General features: G+C 38.1%; 1 protein-coding gene across 4 annotated transcripts in view; it reads right to left on the minus strand.

Annotated features, from left to right (window-relative positions):
- Nucleotides 1–17,705, minus strand: part of LOC128617546 (cadherin-18) — a 137,348-nt gene that overhangs the window by 44,551 nt on the left and 75,092 nt on the right. For all 4 annotated transcript variants that reach the window (XM_053640703.1, XM_053640705.1, XM_053640704.1 and 1 more), the window contains 3 exons: nt 11,185–11,352; nt 8,000–8,187; nt 7,161–7,414 (listed from right to left, as the gene is read on the minus strand). In XM_053640703.1, the coding sequence (XP_053496678.1) occupies nt 7,161–7,414; nt 8,000–8,187; nt 11,185–11,352 (610 nt within the window). The remainder of the gene's footprint in view (nt 1–7,160; nt 7,415–7,999; nt 8,188–11,184; nt 11,353–17,705) is intronic.

Raw genomic sequence — 17,705 nt, forward strand, 5'->3', positions numbered from 1 at the left:
TAAGTGCCAATAGTCTCCCAAGATCCAGCTTTATCTTGCTCAGTGTTGATAGGATTGACCCTACGCATGTTGGGGATAGAAACGCCCTCATCGTAGTAGAATCCTTATAACCCCTAGAAAAGTTGTCCACTGCATTGGGGAAAGCATATTTTTCTGAGATTCAACCTAAGCCCCAAGCTCTTCATGTGGGCAAGAACAACATCTCGATGTTGAACCGCCAGTTCCTCTGTGCTAGAATTAACCTGTTGTCCAGGTAGTTTAGTACACGGATGCCCTGGAGTCACAATGGAGCCAGAGTAACATCCATGCACTTTGTGAAGGTGCGAGGGGATAAAGCTAGCGATATTTCTATGTGGAAATATGCACCTTTTAGATCTATCATCACAAACCAGTCCTCAAACTGAATCTGTGGAACGATAAGTTTGGGCGTCAGCATCTTGAACCCTTATGTCCGAAGAGTATAGTGATGATGCAGATCTAAAATTGGCCGCATACTCCTATTTTTTGTGGACCAAGAAATAATGGCTGTAAAAACCTCCCTCCCTCAGGGAACGAGGTACATGTTCTATGGCCCCTTTGTCCAAGATGGATCTTACTTCCTGCGCTAACGTCGGGCTCTGGTCTGTGCTGACTACTGTGGTGAGCACACCTCTGAACCAGGGGGGTCGAGCTATAAACTGGACCTGGTAACCCTTTTCTATGGTAGACAGAACACATGGATCACATTTGGCAGTAGTTTCCACGCTGCCAGATGGTCTTTTAGTGACGTTAACTATTCCACATTCTATTGGAGGGAAATCATCAGATTTTTGCTGCCCTGTGACAGCTCGCTGACCAGAGAACACTGAAAACTTGGGGACTGCCTTGGCTAGGGGAGGCCCTACAGTAGCACTGGGGGCTAACTGCCCTAACAACCTCATGTCCCCTGATACGTTCCTCCACGGCCCCTCAGGACCGCTCTTCTTTGCCTGCTGGGCCTTTATGACCATTCTCAGATCAGGCCTAGTAGCATGCCGCGACTGTGGCCGCCCGGTTCCCCTGGCTGTCTGCAGGGGTTGGCGGGCTGCCATACTCACCTTCTGGGTCTCCCTCGCACTAGTGCTGTCCCGGGCTCCACTTGTGGATGCCCGGGTGAGCTCGAGACAACAGGGAAAGAACTGGCTGAATGGCGCCATATGTCGAGCTCACTCAGCAGGTCTGCTTGGTAGGCCTGCAACACTGTCATTGTCTGCAGTGACCCACAAACAAGACTACTACTGCGTAGGCCTTGCCCACCAATGCCATGGTGGCCTTACACGGTGGTTTGGATGGCAAAGCCGGCCCCCCTAATTACCTGCTGTTGACGGGGCGAGGTAGCTCACAAGCGCCTCCTCCACCTGTAGCATAGCTAAATAGCCATGCCGTTCATTCCCCACAATGGCCGAATAATCAAACATCATGGGGTTATAAATACAGTTTATTCATGGTTTTCCCCCAGAAGCCCGATATTTTGTCATGCATTTCTGGAAGAAAGGGGAGTTTCTGCAGTGTGAGGGATTTACTTTCACTGGGGAGAAAAAGGCTCATCCAGCTGTAGTAATCACTTCAAGCAGCTCTTTATATGCTGCTCTCAGTTTTTAGCACATCCTCGGAGTCAGAGAGGAATTATTACTATTATTTTTGTGTGTGTGTGTTTTTTAAAAACTTTTTTCCCCTTTTGGCTTTCAATAGCGGAAGGAGGAGTCGCGACGCTAGCTTCAAAATCCAGCGGAGAGCCGAACTTGGAAGACAGAGTAAGAGATAGAGCAACGCTCGTATCCGGCTCCTCTTCCTGATATATAAGAGATCCCCTGAACCTGAGACGGCTAGCTGCCTCGGCAGCGGCCGGCCCAAATCCGCAAGGCTCCGAAACCCAACTCGCTTCGGCTTCCGAGAAGAGCGCGAGTCGCTAGCCAAGCTGTTTAATGTAGCCATTGCTATGCGCAGCCTCTCGAGGCTGCCATAGCATGCTACACTCCTAAATACTTCAGCCAGAAAGTTTGCACTATTCCCCGTGATGAAACAGGAGCAAGCCGTAACACACTTCCTGAATTCTCTCACTCATATTTTTCTCTCTTGCTCATTCCTTTTTTTTCTTCTCTCTTTTTTTTTAAAGGGGTAGAAAAGTTCTGAGATTTTGAGAAAAGATATCGAGGAAGTGAAGTGTCTTTGTTTCTTTACACAAACAACTGACATGCAGTCTTTCGCTGAAGATAATAAAGGCTGAGGGCGCGGTTCACAGGTGCCATATTTATATCATGCGTCGCGCTTAATTGCCACGTCACCTGATCATGGCAGGCCTATAAATAGGCATGATTTTACACAAGCTTTAGATACCGGTCACGTGTGAGAGGCGCTTCCCATAGTGTTATGCTAAACGCAACATCGAAGTTCCCTTTGAAAGTGAACAGCCATCTCTGCAGCACTCCACCAATCAGGCCTGTATGGTAGAGGGGCCAGATGGAAGCCATTCCTCAGTAAAAGGCACATGACAGCCCGTCTGGAGTTTGCCAAAAGGCACCTGAAGGACTCACTCTCAGACCAAAGATTGAACAAAGATTGAACTCTTTGGCCTGAATGGCAAGCGTCATTTCTGGAGGAAACAAGGCACCACTCATCAACTGGCCAATACCATCCCTACAGTGAAGCATGGTGGTGGAAGCGTCATGCTGTGGGGATGTTTTTCAGCGGCAGGAACTGGGAGACTAGTCAGGATTGAGGGAAAGATGAATGCAGCAACGTACAGAGACATCCTTGATGAAAACCTGCTCCAGAGTGCTCTGGACCTCAGACTGGGGCGAAGGTTCATCTTCCAACAGGACAACGACCCTAAGCACACAGCCAAGATAACAAAGGAGTGGCTACAGGACAACTCTGTGAATGTCTTTGAGTGGCCCAGCCAGAGCCCAGACTTGAACCCGATTGAACATCTCTGGAGAGATCTGAAAATGGCTGTGCACCGACGCTCCCCATCCAACCTGATGGAGCTTGAGAGGTCCTGCAAAGAAGAATGGGAGAAACTGCCCAAAAATAGGTGTGCCAAGCTTGTAGCATCATATTCAAAAAGACTTGAGGCTGTAAATGGTGCCAAAGGTGCTTCAACAAAGTATTGAGCAAAGGCTGTGAATACTTATGTAGATGTACTTTTTTTTGTTTTTTATTTTTAATAAATTTACAAAGATTTCAAGCAAACTTCTTTCACGTTGTCATTATGGGGTATTGTTTGTAGAATTTTGAGGGAAATAATGAATTTAATCCATTTTGGAATAAGGCTGTAACATAACAAAATGTGGAAAAAGTGAAGCGCTGTGAATACTTTCCGGATGCATTGTATTATAAAAAACAGGACCCACCTGATCCGCGCATGTCTTAAGTAAACGTCCCCCAATCTTATCTGGTCCAGAGGATTTTCCCACTTTGTTCTTTTTAAAAACTTGTATAACATCCTGCTGATTAAAAAAAATTACATTCCATATTACACATAGTCTTAATCCTAAGCACATTCTTTTCACTAGTAAAATCCTCCACATCAAATCTAGTATAAAAAGTATTCAATTCTTGTGCCAACTGTATATCAAATTGATAACCAACCAATTTTGTGGGGGCATTACTTTTACTCTTAGATTCAGATATAATATGCATACTCTCCCAGGCAGAGCCAAGTCTAGACTCCCCTCTACTTTCTCCTTATACCTATTTTTGGCCCTCCTAATTTCACACTTTATTTGTTTTTGGAAATCATGCTTCCTTTCCGAGTCACCTGCAGGGAATGCCATATTTCTTTCAATCATAAGGGACTTTACAAGTTTAGTTAACCATGGCTTAGTATTAGCAAATGTTCGTATAGTTTTTTGAGGGATAGGCTTATCCTCACAAAAATTAATGTAACTACTTACAACATCTGTTAATTCATCAAAATCAGAACATTTTTTCAAAAACCTCCCAGTTGGTGCAATCAAATCATCCTTGCAAAGCTAAAGATGAACCTGCAGACTATTTCCTAATAGATTTGTTTACAGCTTTATGCTTTTTTAAAACAGTTTTATACACAGGAATTAAAAACAGAGTGTTATGGTCAGACAGTCCCAAGGCTGGATTATTAATGGACTTAATTAATGCAGCTCTGACAGTACCATAAGACAAGTCCAAAGTCTTGTTAAATCGTGTTGCACAGGTAACATACTGTTGACAATTTCACAAAGTGTGTTTCAAAGAGCAATGGTTAAAATCCCCCATGATAAAATTAGGGGCATCAGAAGAAACATTTTGCAATTTAAAAACAATACGTTCAACAGTCTCCTTCACTTTATCCTCATTTGCTTTAGGATGAATATACACCACCGTAACAAAAATTTGAGAGAATTACCGAGGTAAGTAAAATGGCCATAATAATACAGAAAGCAGTTCAATATCTTCGGTACACAAGGTTTCTCTTACGATTACTGAGTAGCTATAGACAAACGCAGCCTCCTTGTGTTTTACCTGTGATCACTGAATCTCGATTGGTTCGCAGGGGAGTCCCAAAGCCATTAAGAGATAAAACAGAATTGGTGTCTCAAGCTTTCAGTCAGGTTTCTGTAAAGGGCAAAAATGCAGGCCTCTCTGTATGCATGGTGAACATGTAAAGTGACTTGTAGTTCAGCAATTTTATTCCGTAGAGACTGAACATTTGCCATTACGATAGTCGGCAAGGGAATCCTTCCGAGACGCTGCTTTCTCAATCTTTGTCACACATCACCCTTCTTTCCTCTTTTCTGTGTTTTCCATATTTTCGATTCATCATTGTTCTGAATGGCATTTGCCATAAAGCCACCGTTGTTCAGAAAGTGTGGCGATCTTGTAAAATCCAGTGGATATCGAACATAGTAAGGCCGATGCCCCTGAAGCAGAAATTCAAGGCTGTACTGGAGCTACATGGTAGGTCTCACAGGTGTTATATGAAGGCATGAGATAAACAGTAAAATCCAAATTGTAGCTATAACTGGCAACTCCATCTTCACCTTCTGCACAGATATAGGTCATTAGTTTACATTGTAACTAACACTTTTCCAAAATAACAAACGCACAATAAACACAACACAAAATGCATTCACACGTGCTTACAATCTTTGCTGCCAGTCGCCGCATGCAAAGCGCCACCTGTGTACCAGGGCCTTGCAGACTAGTGGGACCAGGTTGGCACCGAGGTTTATGCCAGAGTGGTTGACATCCATGGTTTGTTATATAAGCTCAGTAAGGTCTGCTATTAATGGCTTTGGTGATGCCCCTAACGGATGAGCATGTATGCCAGACAATTTGCCAAATGGCCCATGCTCATTGTGGTATTGTATACTCAGGACAATTTCTCACAAAGTATGTGACTGGATTCTGCAATAGGGCACTGTATTTTTTGCATCTTACTTGGAGGGAGATACAACACATGAAGAAGAGTACTTTTGAACGGCTGTTCTAGAGACATGTTGTTAAAATTACCAAGTGCCTTACAGCTCATTTTTGTGTGCTTTCAAATCTTTCATAATGCAGCTCAACTTCCAGAGATATAAACTAACTTTTGTCCTGTTTCCTGCCATTGTGTTTGTACTAATTTAATGACCTTTCTTATTTAGACTGCGTTCTTTCATGTCATTAATGTGAAATTTTTCTGAGTTTCACAAAAAAAAATCACTAAATTTGTGTGTGTAACTTAAATGTGACGACATAGTCTGTATGTAAATATGTAGTTACTAATGGCAACTGTGATCTGCATTATTGTCTCAAACTCAAGAGATCTCAAAGGATATAACTTTCTTTTCAAATTGGATTTTCATTAATACCATATTCTTGCATAAATGCTACCATGAATGATTTGTTGTGATTAAAAGGTTGAAAGACATTTTTTTAATAAAAAAATTTGGGTAAAAAAAGAAGTTTCATAGCATTTAACTTTGGTGGTCCACTGACCTTGAGAACTCTGATTGTACTTATTACCATCATCCTGTACACTAGAGATACACAGAGAAAGGTGGGGTCATAGTAGGGCAGTGGTTCTAAACCGGGAGGGGGCGGGGGCGGGGCGGGGGTGGGGCGGGGGGGGGGTGGGTGTTTGGGTTTGGCAGAGAGATCGGAAAGGGGGTGCAAAATGTTTTCAAGAAAAAAAAAAAACACAGACAGGGCATCATTTGGGTACTCTGTGTATTTTATTGCACTCACACCTCTCTCTGCGTCTGCTCTGTTCAGTGAGGGGCTGAGAGCCGGAGATTTAACAATGTCATGGATAACGAGACGTGTCCTTCGTCCCAATTTACACAATTCCTATGATGCGAATGTTTTTAGAACGCAAGACGAATTGAATGCAACAGGTTTTACATGTAAAATAGTCCACGTTATTCCAGCCTAGATCTCTTGTTCAAAGTAGTTTTGATCATTTTTGAGCATTTTTGATCATTCATGTTCCATACCTGTCCATTATATAGTTTTATAAAAGCCATAAAAGTTATTTTAAAAAATCATAAGTTATGAAAAGTAATTAAAAAAAGTACCAAAAAAAGCAAAAAAAAAGTCTATCTGTCTATCTATCTGTCTATCTATCTGTCTATCTATCTGTCTATCTATCTATAGCAGATTAGGTATATTATATATATAATGAGAGGGCTTTACTTACAAAAGGTTGTAGTACATAGTAATGTAGGACATTATGCAGCTCACTAAGTTATCATTTTCAAATTAAAGAGAGACAAAATAAGAAGGATCAGGTGATAAAGGTTAAATAAAGGCAGAGTTGGGCCTCTATGCCAGAACATTGCCAAGAATATATTATGGTTTTAAAGCTTGCATAATCTTATGATTACTTATGCATAGCATGTGGGAGTGTGCATCCATTATTTTTTATTTGAAGTCTACAGATAATGGTCTAAATATGCAGACCAGCCACATAACTGCACCCCACAAAACCTTCACTCTTTCAACACTTTATCACAGACATAAATTAGCAAAAGAGAAAGGTCAATTTGTTTGGAAAGAGATAAAGGTGGGAAACAGAAGATTAGTCAGAATGGGTAGGTGGTAGCAGCGTGATGGTAAGAAATAACACACAAACTTGTAATATCATCTTCAATAAATTGGACATATGCTCATGGCATATATGAACCATTTTACCTTCCTACCTGATCGGGCTATTCTTGCTGTCTGGATCTTGTGCTGTAACTGATCCAACTTCTGTGCCAATTTTTGCATTCTCATAGACATCCATAATATAGTAATCCATTGAGAAAACAGGTGGTTCATCCACATCCCCAACTGTGATCTTGAAAGTGGCATTATCCTTAAATGATCCCAGATGGGAGAAGCGAGGGTCAAGGTGTGTGTTCTCTGCTGCGATATGCAGAGTGTACTGTCTCTTCTTTTCATAATTAAGTGGCTGAAAAGACAACAATGGAAAGTTGCTTAATTGTTTTTCAAATCAGAACACAAATAAAAGTTCAGAATAAATGTTCACAAATTTTAATAGTGGCATTGACCAAATCAAATGGTCAGCTAAACAGTTGCATTACAGAAAAGCAAAATTCTTTCTCTTCTTGAGGTTAAAGTGTCCTTTGAAAGTTTTTTGTCAACATGACTTGTAACCTCAGGTGACTGCTGGTCTGATCAGACCAAGAGACTGAGATTGCTTCTTGGAGCTCCACATTCTCTGATCTTAGGCAGGAACCCTGAACTGTGAGGTGATTATTGGTACTGCATGAGACATCAGTGGAAATATAATATTAGGCTTTACCCAAGATGACATTATAACTAGAGTGTAAGAAGTAATATCTTTTCAGTGCAAAATGTATTGATATTACATAAAACTGCCTGACACCATACTGTGTTGAAGTGGAAGACAGTCGAAGACAGCTATGCAATAAAGACAAAAACTTTATTGATGTGGTTTTTGAATGGTGTCTGAATTTTCCACAACATTGTAATATATAGAATGAGAAACAAATGTTGGAAGATGGCTCAGTACCATTTTCAGACTAATGATGCCCTCTCGTGTGTCTTTGTCTGTAGCTATTGAAAATACATTGGCTCCTTCCTGGTTAATAATACTGTATTTGATTTCAGCATTGATGCCCACATCTTCATCTTCTGCTTTGATCTTTCCCACTGGTTTCCCCACCTGGGCAGACTCAGGCACAAACACCTGGAAGCTTTCTGTAGACACACAGGAAACGGTCTAATGAACACATAAGCTCTCATGCTACAGAATGGTTTATTAATATCATTAGCACTGAAGAGCAACTTAAAGAAAACAGTATATAAACATGGTGAAAATCCTTTCATATAGATGTGCTTTAGAATTCCACACACTGTTTTTTGAGGTGAGATGATGGGATTCCTATTTTTGTGTACAGTAACTAAATACATTCCTATAACATCATTGCATTATTCATAGCTTATAAGTGTTTTATTTTGGCTTTATGAATGCTGCTGAAACATCTGCTCACCAATACATAATGATTAGACATAGTACTTCAGAGTGCCAATGAAATATCCCATGTTGTAATAAGATTGGACTCATACATGAGAAAGGAATACATGCATAACTGGCCCTAAAGGTAAAAAGGGCAGGTTTATGACCAATAGAGCCTGCATAACAAAATTAATAATTTAATAAACAAATGGGTAAAAGGTATGAATTCCTGAATTAATATTAAGTTGTGCTGGAGGTTGTGACTGATGTAAAACAGGAATGATGCAAACCCAGGGGAGAAAAAACAAACAAAACACCACGGTGATGATCCTACATTCAAATTTCAGGCAGGTGGGAGAGATGGATGCAAGTGCAGGTGTATCTTTAAGAGCATATCTACAAACAGGCAAAACTAGGCAAGAGCCAACACATAAAATGTACAGCATACAAGTTGAGAACCATGAATCAAAGCAGAGATCAAAGTCATGTGCTAGGAGTGAGACTTCACAAAAAGTGTGTGTGTGTGTGAGCGAGAGAGGAAGAAGCTTTGTCTGAAATATAGTGAATATATGGGGAAGAGGTGAAAGAAAGTGAGCGAGCGATTCAGATGCTGACGTAAATACAATGCGTCAGAGAGCACTCTGTCGCGGACATTATGGATTGTATCGTAAAGCAGTAAAGTTCATTTTCTCACTGTTCATTTATCACTTTTATTGTATTAGTTGATAAATAGAACAAAAACAACGGATTTGAGGAGTTTTCCCATCAGTGTCTTCAAGCTGACTCCAGAGGTAAACCTGGCATAAAATGTATGCCAGCTTGCTAGTTTTGGTGACTTCTTTTTCCTGAAGAGCAGAAAAAGGTGTAGCCTATTTCAGAAAGAGCAACAACTTTAAAGCATGCTTTGTTAGCTCAAAAGATGCCACTGATTGGTAAGTAGACATTAGACAAAATACATCCAACTGTTAAATAAATAATTGACAACTAGATCCTTACAAAGCCTGTAAGAAACAAATGCAACTAAATCAGATTTTCCCTCATAATTAAAAAACAAACAAAAAACAAAAACACCTCAATGCATCATTTTCTAATGTATGTGAATATTGTAGGCCTATATACACATCAATTAATATATGACTAAGTTACCATTTGAAGTGCACAGTTGGTAATTTAAAAGTTACATTGCAAAAGTGGCTGAAAATAAATACTGTGCCAATCAATCAACAATCTATCATTTCACTTCAAAATATCTTGACACGGATGTATTTTAATTAAAAAAAGTTATACTTACATTCGTAGAAGTTGTTGCCTCCGATGTTCCTGCCCATCATGTTTCTTTTGCATTCTATCACTGTCTCATGTTGGAGTATGGGAAATAGTACATTGGCAAGCATATGTACATTCAAAATCAGAGCGCCTTGTGGGTATAAACAAGTGAACGAATCCAGAGAATGAAGTTATTCACTCAAAAGTCAGACACCACTACAAAACGACAGCCACCTGATACAGTGCACTACATTGAGAACAGAGAGTGGTTTCAGACACCGTGAGAGCGTCAGTCTGGTTTATTTAAAGGTTGTCTAATTGAGTTCAGGTGTCTGCAATTAGGAGTTAGGCGAACTAGAGCATGTGATTAAGTCATGTGATGTAGTTTGTAGTCTGTATGGCTGAAGGGACCTGGAGTGACAGTCAACCTTTTTTTGTTTTTGTGTTCAGTAATCACTTGTATTATGACTAGTCATAAATTGTCTTGTGTCTCTAGTAGTGGTGTATTTTTACATGAACTATACAACAAATAGTAACAATTTATATTTATATATGTATGTTTACAGATGTATTAGAATATTGTGTCCTATATAAATACACATACAGTAAGTATCATCTTCAGTTTTGGTTTGTGTAAGTAGTGCGTCTTCACAGCTATACCAGGATATTCATTCCCTCTCAGGTAAAAAGGTATGGGGTAATTAAATTTGTACACTAAAAAAAGAAGAAAAAGGTTCCACCTAAAAATGAGATGGATCATTTTCATTAATCCTAAATTGTGCTATTGTCAGACCAACCCAACTAGATTATACTGTATACTAACATGATTTAGGAATTAGGAACAACTTGATAGCCAAGACTAAAGAAATAAAATCTGAATCCTCATGTCCTGATTACAAGACAAACTTGTATACTCAAAAATGACCAAGCTAATGGTTTGCTTAGTTTTATATATTGTGTGCTTTTACAAGAGCTAATACTGAAGTTGATACTTGTGTATATACATAAGATGTACTACAGTAATCTTTCTGTAACCACATTGATTGCGATATATTTGTATGTATAGTTTATATGTAACTGCACTGTTATTAGAAGCCAGATAAAATGGGGCCAGCGACATTGAGATGTCACGTTTAAAGGCGGAGATGGATGCAAGTGTAGATTAGGTTTAATAAAAATACAAACAAAACACAAAACAGAATCTGTAGAAGTTGTGGCAAAAAAAAACTAAGGCTAAGAATAAACATAAAACAAAGACCATAAACACAGAAACAATGGCAAAGAAAGACAAACACAAGACAAGGAGTGTAGTGCAGGAGTGCTTGTTAACAATAATGTGAATCAGGTGCAGGTGGTCATGTGACAGTGATGGAGTGGGGTGCAGTGGCTGCTGGGAACTGTAGTACAGAATTCGTTCCGGCACATCCATGACAGAGATATACATTAAAAATGGTCTGTGCTGTAGTACTCACCTGGAGGAAATTTGGGAGGGTTATCATTGACGTCAGTAAGTGTGATGTTAACCGTAGTGGAGCCTGAGAGTCCTCCCACCTGTCCTGCCATGTCTTTGGCCTGGATGACCACTGTATAATGCTCTCTTGCTTCTCGATCCATGTCAGGCAATGCTGTTCTGATTACTCCTGGAAAGAATGGAGCCCAAATGTTAGATGTCTCATTTGTTCATTATGTTAAAATTCTTAAATATTGGAGACAAGTTGTCCAAGAAATATTATCAAACTATTCTTATGTGTTGACACAACACCAGGTTTGCAATTCGATATACATTATATATTTATGGTATTAGAATTATCCTATTGCATACAATATACTGTAGAAGATTCATAAATTTTGGCAGTTATTTGATTAAGGTTGAAATGATCAGGAATGTGTTTCAGAGATACTAGGTAAAACAAACCTGGTCATCTGAACTGTATTTAATTACAGTAATTCTCAGGGCATGTTTGGTATCATTTTTATCCATACTTCATGGTGAACGATGTGGTGAAATCATAAATATCACATAGGTTTAGGAAACAACATTTACAAAATATGTTGCAATATGTGCTCTCTCTCTCTCACACACACACACACACACACACACACACACACACATACACACACATACACACACACTTAAATATGTTTACACTCATTTTGATGCAAGAAATATGATTCATAAGTTGCACTCTATATTTTGTTGTTTTACATACAGTCTCTAAAACAGTAATCAAAATGCTTACATTTACAGCTCTCAGTCTGAGATCACAAGACATCTTTTAGATCAGAAAACTGTTTTTTTAACTTATGTGTTGTACTATCACAAGCTTATATTTAGATATTCATACTTTGGCAATAAGTAATGAAGTCAAACACTTATATCTTATAACTTGCATACCATAAAACCAAACCTTTAATGTGTTTATATGTTACCCATTTTTTTATTCTCAATTCTTTGTCCACTAAGGTTGGCCTTTATCTACATTTACAGACTTGGACAATGAATTTTTCCACAATACTCATCTATCATACACATCCCTAGATGTGTAGAGCTTATTTGCATCAAACTGCCCATGGCTAAAGCCTTGCATCTGACTAGAGTGGCTTCAATTTCCTTTATATTGTTTAAATCTGTAGGATGTGAGTTAGCTCTCTACATTTTAACTAACATATAAATTAGTCTTTCACAGCTTGGCATTCAACCAGTAGCAAATTTTAAGCCATGTAATTGCCTGGAGAAGCAGATATGACATCAGCACTGCTCTCTGAGTGTATGACCAGGAATAAAATGCATTACCTTGTTCCTAATTTATCATTAACCTTTGCCTTTGCTCAATTCCACAGGGTAAATTTACTACATCTAGACAATAAAATCACCATGGCTGAGCTTTCTGACCTTTCTTTGAGGCAGTAACTTAATTAAGAAGAGTGAGCTCCAGCTACAAGTTGAAACAGAAACTGAGTACACTTGATTAATAACTGTTCTATAAACTGAACTTTGCATATTGCAGGAACAGATGTACCACATCTAAAGATATGTGCCAAAAGAACATATATTAGACTTGATACAATGGGTCAGATTTAATCAACTGCTCATAGGTCAGATGAACAATAATATTTCTTCTTTTGTCTTTAAGCTTTAAAAAAGAGATTTGATTTATGATAAATACAAAATATTCTTATTAAATTATTCTTATTAAATCCAACTGCCATGTATGCAACATGGTCACAATCTCGCAAATTCATAGTGATTTTCTAGTCACGATTTGGTTTCATATACCTTTGTAGATTATATACATATGTATATTGTTTATCAGGTTATAAACTTGCTACCGATGATGCCAAATTTCGAATGTGAATCTTATTGGGGAAATCATGGCTTAATATATGTGTTAACCCATTTAAATAGACTTAAATTGTTATATTTGCCACAATAAAAAACAGTAGCAAAAAATAATGTTTCCCTTTAGGCCCTTTCACCAGTGAACAATCTTAGCTTGATATCTCACTACAAACTCTCTTTCTCATTTACCCTACAGGCAAAAACTAAGGGCAAGGGTGGAACATGTGGCAAACTTTGAACTCCTTTTCAGAAAAAAACACAGTCTCTTCACACAAAATTACATGCCAAGGCCACAAATCTCCCTTTCCGTGCTCCATGTTTGATTTCATTATTATTTAGTTTGAAAGATGTCTGTTCATGAAAAATGACAAGAACAATAGCTCTTTGTGAAATAGATGTGTTATCATAAAACCCTCCTTTGATTTATCTTGCTGGAGCACAGTAGGAAGTTTTACGTGCCTTGGGGTGCTTTTGATGGAGGGTATTGACTGTGCACACATCTGTGAGTGCACACAGTCATTCTGTAGTGAATTTCCACCATCTGATACTTGGCAGTTTAGATGTTATTCAGCAAATACAGCAGCACTAAACATACAAAACAGCAAACATAATATTGACTCATAACATATTGCCTTTTTTCTGTTTAACACATTTGCACATGTAAACAACATTTCTAATACATTATTGATCAATGTGTGTGTTTGTGTGTGTGTTTGGTTTACAAATGATCTCTCCCACAGTAGTGTATACATTGCAGTCATGAGGTCCACATGGACTTCTTGGATATTAATGATACATGCCAATGTATGTAGATGTATGATGCATGATACTACATTATGTTATTCTATTAATCTACTATTCTGCCACTTGTATGACATGGAGGAATAAAAGGAGGAACAAAAAATACCAAAATGTTTGGCTTGCTTAAAAAAAAAGAAGTTTACCTGGCATTGAGCATAATATGTGTTTGCTCATGAGGTGAGCAAACATTTGAAGCACATGGGTAGAAGATAGTTGAAATTCCTGATTTTTAAAAAACAATCTATATACATCTATGAGGTTTTACATGTTTTCCCTGTGTCTGCATAGGTTTTATACATGGTTCCATATGGATTTTCTTTGGTTTCCTCTCAACTTCTTAAAAAGATGCCAGTTGATGGATGGGCTATTTGAAATTTGCCACTAGGCTTAAATTGCAGCTATGTGTGAGATGACCTGTGATGGACTGGTGTCCCATCCAGAGTGTATTCTTGCCTTGCCCCAATAATGTATTTGCCATATGCAACATCTCCACTTGGTCTTTGGTCACAACTACATGCCTCTTCTTTTTTATAAGCCAAAGCCTGCAAGCTGATGTCTAATTAGCATACTGGTACACAGCATAACAGTCTATAAATGTGTCAGTTAATCATTCTCTCATGATATGCAGAACAGTAAATAATTCCATAGTATGAAATCTATGAATAAATGTCAATATCCTCGTCTATTAAAACATGAGACATATTGCATTGAATAATATATAATAATATAAACTATTTGTTTGTGTCTACAGAAGTTTCCTGGACATCTAAAATGCATTATATACAGTAAGCTGCAATCCACCAGAATGTTGCAGCATCTGTGTACATAATGAGGTGGTAGTCAGTGTGAGCTGTTTCAACATCAGTCATTTGATGGTTATAAGAAGAGTCAAGCATTGTTGACTGGCAGAATCACCTTACAACGGTTAGATCTTAGCTTACAACAAAAAGACATATTGTTTATTTTACACAACTTGTTTTGTTATACTTTGAATATGGGTATTTGATTTCTGAAATAATGATAAAGGTGATTTAGAACGATATAATGTAAAGATGTATAGAAATTTAAACAAGTCAAGGGGATGTGGTTGGAGTGTGCTGGACATTACATGAATGAAAACACATTAAATTGTACAAGTTCCAACATCTAGAATTATTCATATAAAATTGCAAGTGTTGGACAATATTGGTTGTCACATGGATTTCTGTGGGACCTCCCTGCAATATCGCCTTGGTTTAAACTCAACTCTTCACTGATTTCCATGTGATTTAGAAAAGAACATGACATATGTGGCCGTGGAATGGGGTAAGCTTCTTAGGGCAATTAGAACATTCGAATTGGATCAAGCTTTGAGCGACTGTAACCACATTAGTCACATTTGGTGTAAGGCAGGTTATCAGTCACCTGCCACAAAAGGAATATCCTATCCAAGCAGGTCAGCAGAGAGAACGATGAAACAGTTTATTATCGAAACTGAAGGACAGTGAGGAATCATCAGAGTACTAATAATATGATAGAGTATAGGCTTGTTTATTTAGCATTTTTGCAAGAACACTTACATATATGTTTTCTCTTATGGGAAAGTATTTAGGACAGAGTGGTTTGTGGTTTCTTGGTTACTTGGTGTTTTTTCTCTTATTAACTTCAAGAGAAGAACACATGTTTATAGCTGTTATAACATAAGGAACTAAACAGTTTCACAGATGGTTCATAACAGTAAATGTAACTGGATAAAAAAGTATGAAGTGTTATAAATAAAAGGTTCTGTTTTTGGAAAATAATAAACTTCTATACTGAAAGTCAAAAGTTTGTTAACCTTATTTTTGTTAAATGAACTAATATAAATACTTTAAAACCAAGAAAATAAGTAATTAGTTAATGTAATTAGAAAATAGAAAAGCTAGAAAATACTTTATTTTACTGGAACAATCTACATCTATTCGAATCTGAAAAGGACACATTCTTTATCACTCTGTTTACACACTTGTAGTACACTACATATTTATGTTGTACAGATAGTATTAGCACTCTCTATGAGTCCTTTATGTATGGGTTTAACAGATTCACCGTCCAAGTGCACCTGCCTTTAATAAAGCACTCATTTAGAGAATAAAATGTGAAATTTAATTTACTCTTAGCATTCTACTCTTGCTACTGACATAGAATATAAATATGTATTTTTTTCAGTAATAAGGTGTACTAATGTGTGAATAATATTGACTATATATGTTACATTGTCTATAGTTTGTCCTCAATACATCAGATAACTGGTATCACCCCCACCTTGTCCACAAAAAGATGTCTAGCTAAAATCCACTTCACATCCTTAATGCCTTAACTCTATTTTACCAGGGCCATTATTTCTTCCCTCTCTCCTATTGCTGAGAGATATTATCCCAAGTGCAGTATTACTTAACCTGTGCTCCTAAGGCAACAAAGAAGCCTGGCAGACAGCCATCCATTCCATTAGAACAACACAAAAGACTAATGACCTGACCTTTCTCTCTTTTATTTATTTAATTTTTTATTCTTTAGTCAAGAGGAAGAGCCTATCCTATATCATTACTTTTTTGGAGTGCTTCAAGAGACTAAAATGAACTTGTGGAAAATTGCTGAAAACCTCTAGTTTTTATCGCTAGAAAGCAGAAGAGTGTTGGTGTTCTAGCTACAGTAGATTTGTTAGAAGCATGAAAATCACTGTATTGGGCATTGATGTCCCCTCGTGCAAAAGTGTTGGCATTAACATGTTGTTAAGCAGTATGACATTATGACTTACAGAAGCGTTTACTTGTGTACTTACGGTAATGGCTCATGAAGATCAGCACAATTCTGAGGGTGCCAACAACCTAAGGCAGGCTTTTAAAGCACCATTAGTGCTCCATCAGGTGCTTTTTGCAGATGGGTCTTCAGTGTGCATTTTAAGACAGCAAGAGACCAAGCTGTTTGGAAAGCTAAGACAAGTTCAGTCCATCACCTATGTGCCAATACAGCAAAGAGTCGTTGGAACCTGATGATGAAGGGGGGCGAAACTGTGTTGTGTTTACAGCTTGAATGTATGATGCAATGCAAAATTTGACCATTGCCATCAGGTAGAGTGGAGATCGTCCATTTCTGACACTGTATGTAAGAGCATTTTTTTATTTAATTTTATTTTTCCAATGCCAACAGCTACAGGACTGGTGTCATCCAGGTTGTATTCACTGCAGTGATGACCAGGATAAAGCAGAACTGAAGATGGATGAATGAATAAGCTACAGTAAGCCAGCATACGAAATACAGCAGAGAGACATGAAGACAAGCCTGCATTCTGGCTCAGCTGGAAGGATCTAATGGCACATGCAGAAAAATGAGTTGCAGTAGTAAAGTCTAAATGTGATAAGAGATTGATCAGGCACGTTAGTAGCCTTCTTGAACAGATTTTGCACGGAAATCAAGCATTTTCCTGATTTCTGTTTGAAAGCTGCTAGCCAGCTAGCTACACTCTGAGCTTAGGAATACTAAGGCAACAGCTGCTGAAGTACTGGAGGTTTACTGCAGGAAGAGATAAAAAGGTAGATCTGGTTTCATTAGATACAACCCGATTTTCCCACTATTACTAGCACGTTATTTTCATGTTTTTTTTTTTGTTGTTGTTTTTTTTTTTTTTAATTTTCTTAAAATTAATAAAATTTTAGGCAAATTTTATTAATATGACAGGATTGGTAGACCATGCCTCATTTGATTAAATAACACATTCATACCACCATCTCTTCTACTACTGTCCTCTACATCTATCCAAGATGCACAAGTGTGTCACACTTCTTAATTTAATTGCATGTACTTCAATAAATGACTGAACACTTATTATTCAAT

This window comes from Ictalurus furcatus, chromosome 13 (assembly GCF_023375685.1).
Source record: "Ictalurus furcatus strain D&B chromosome 13, Billie_1.0, whole genome shotgun sequence".
Taxonomy (NCBI): Eukaryota; Metazoa; Chordata; class Actinopteri; order Siluriformes; family Ictaluridae; genus Ictalurus; species Ictalurus furcatus.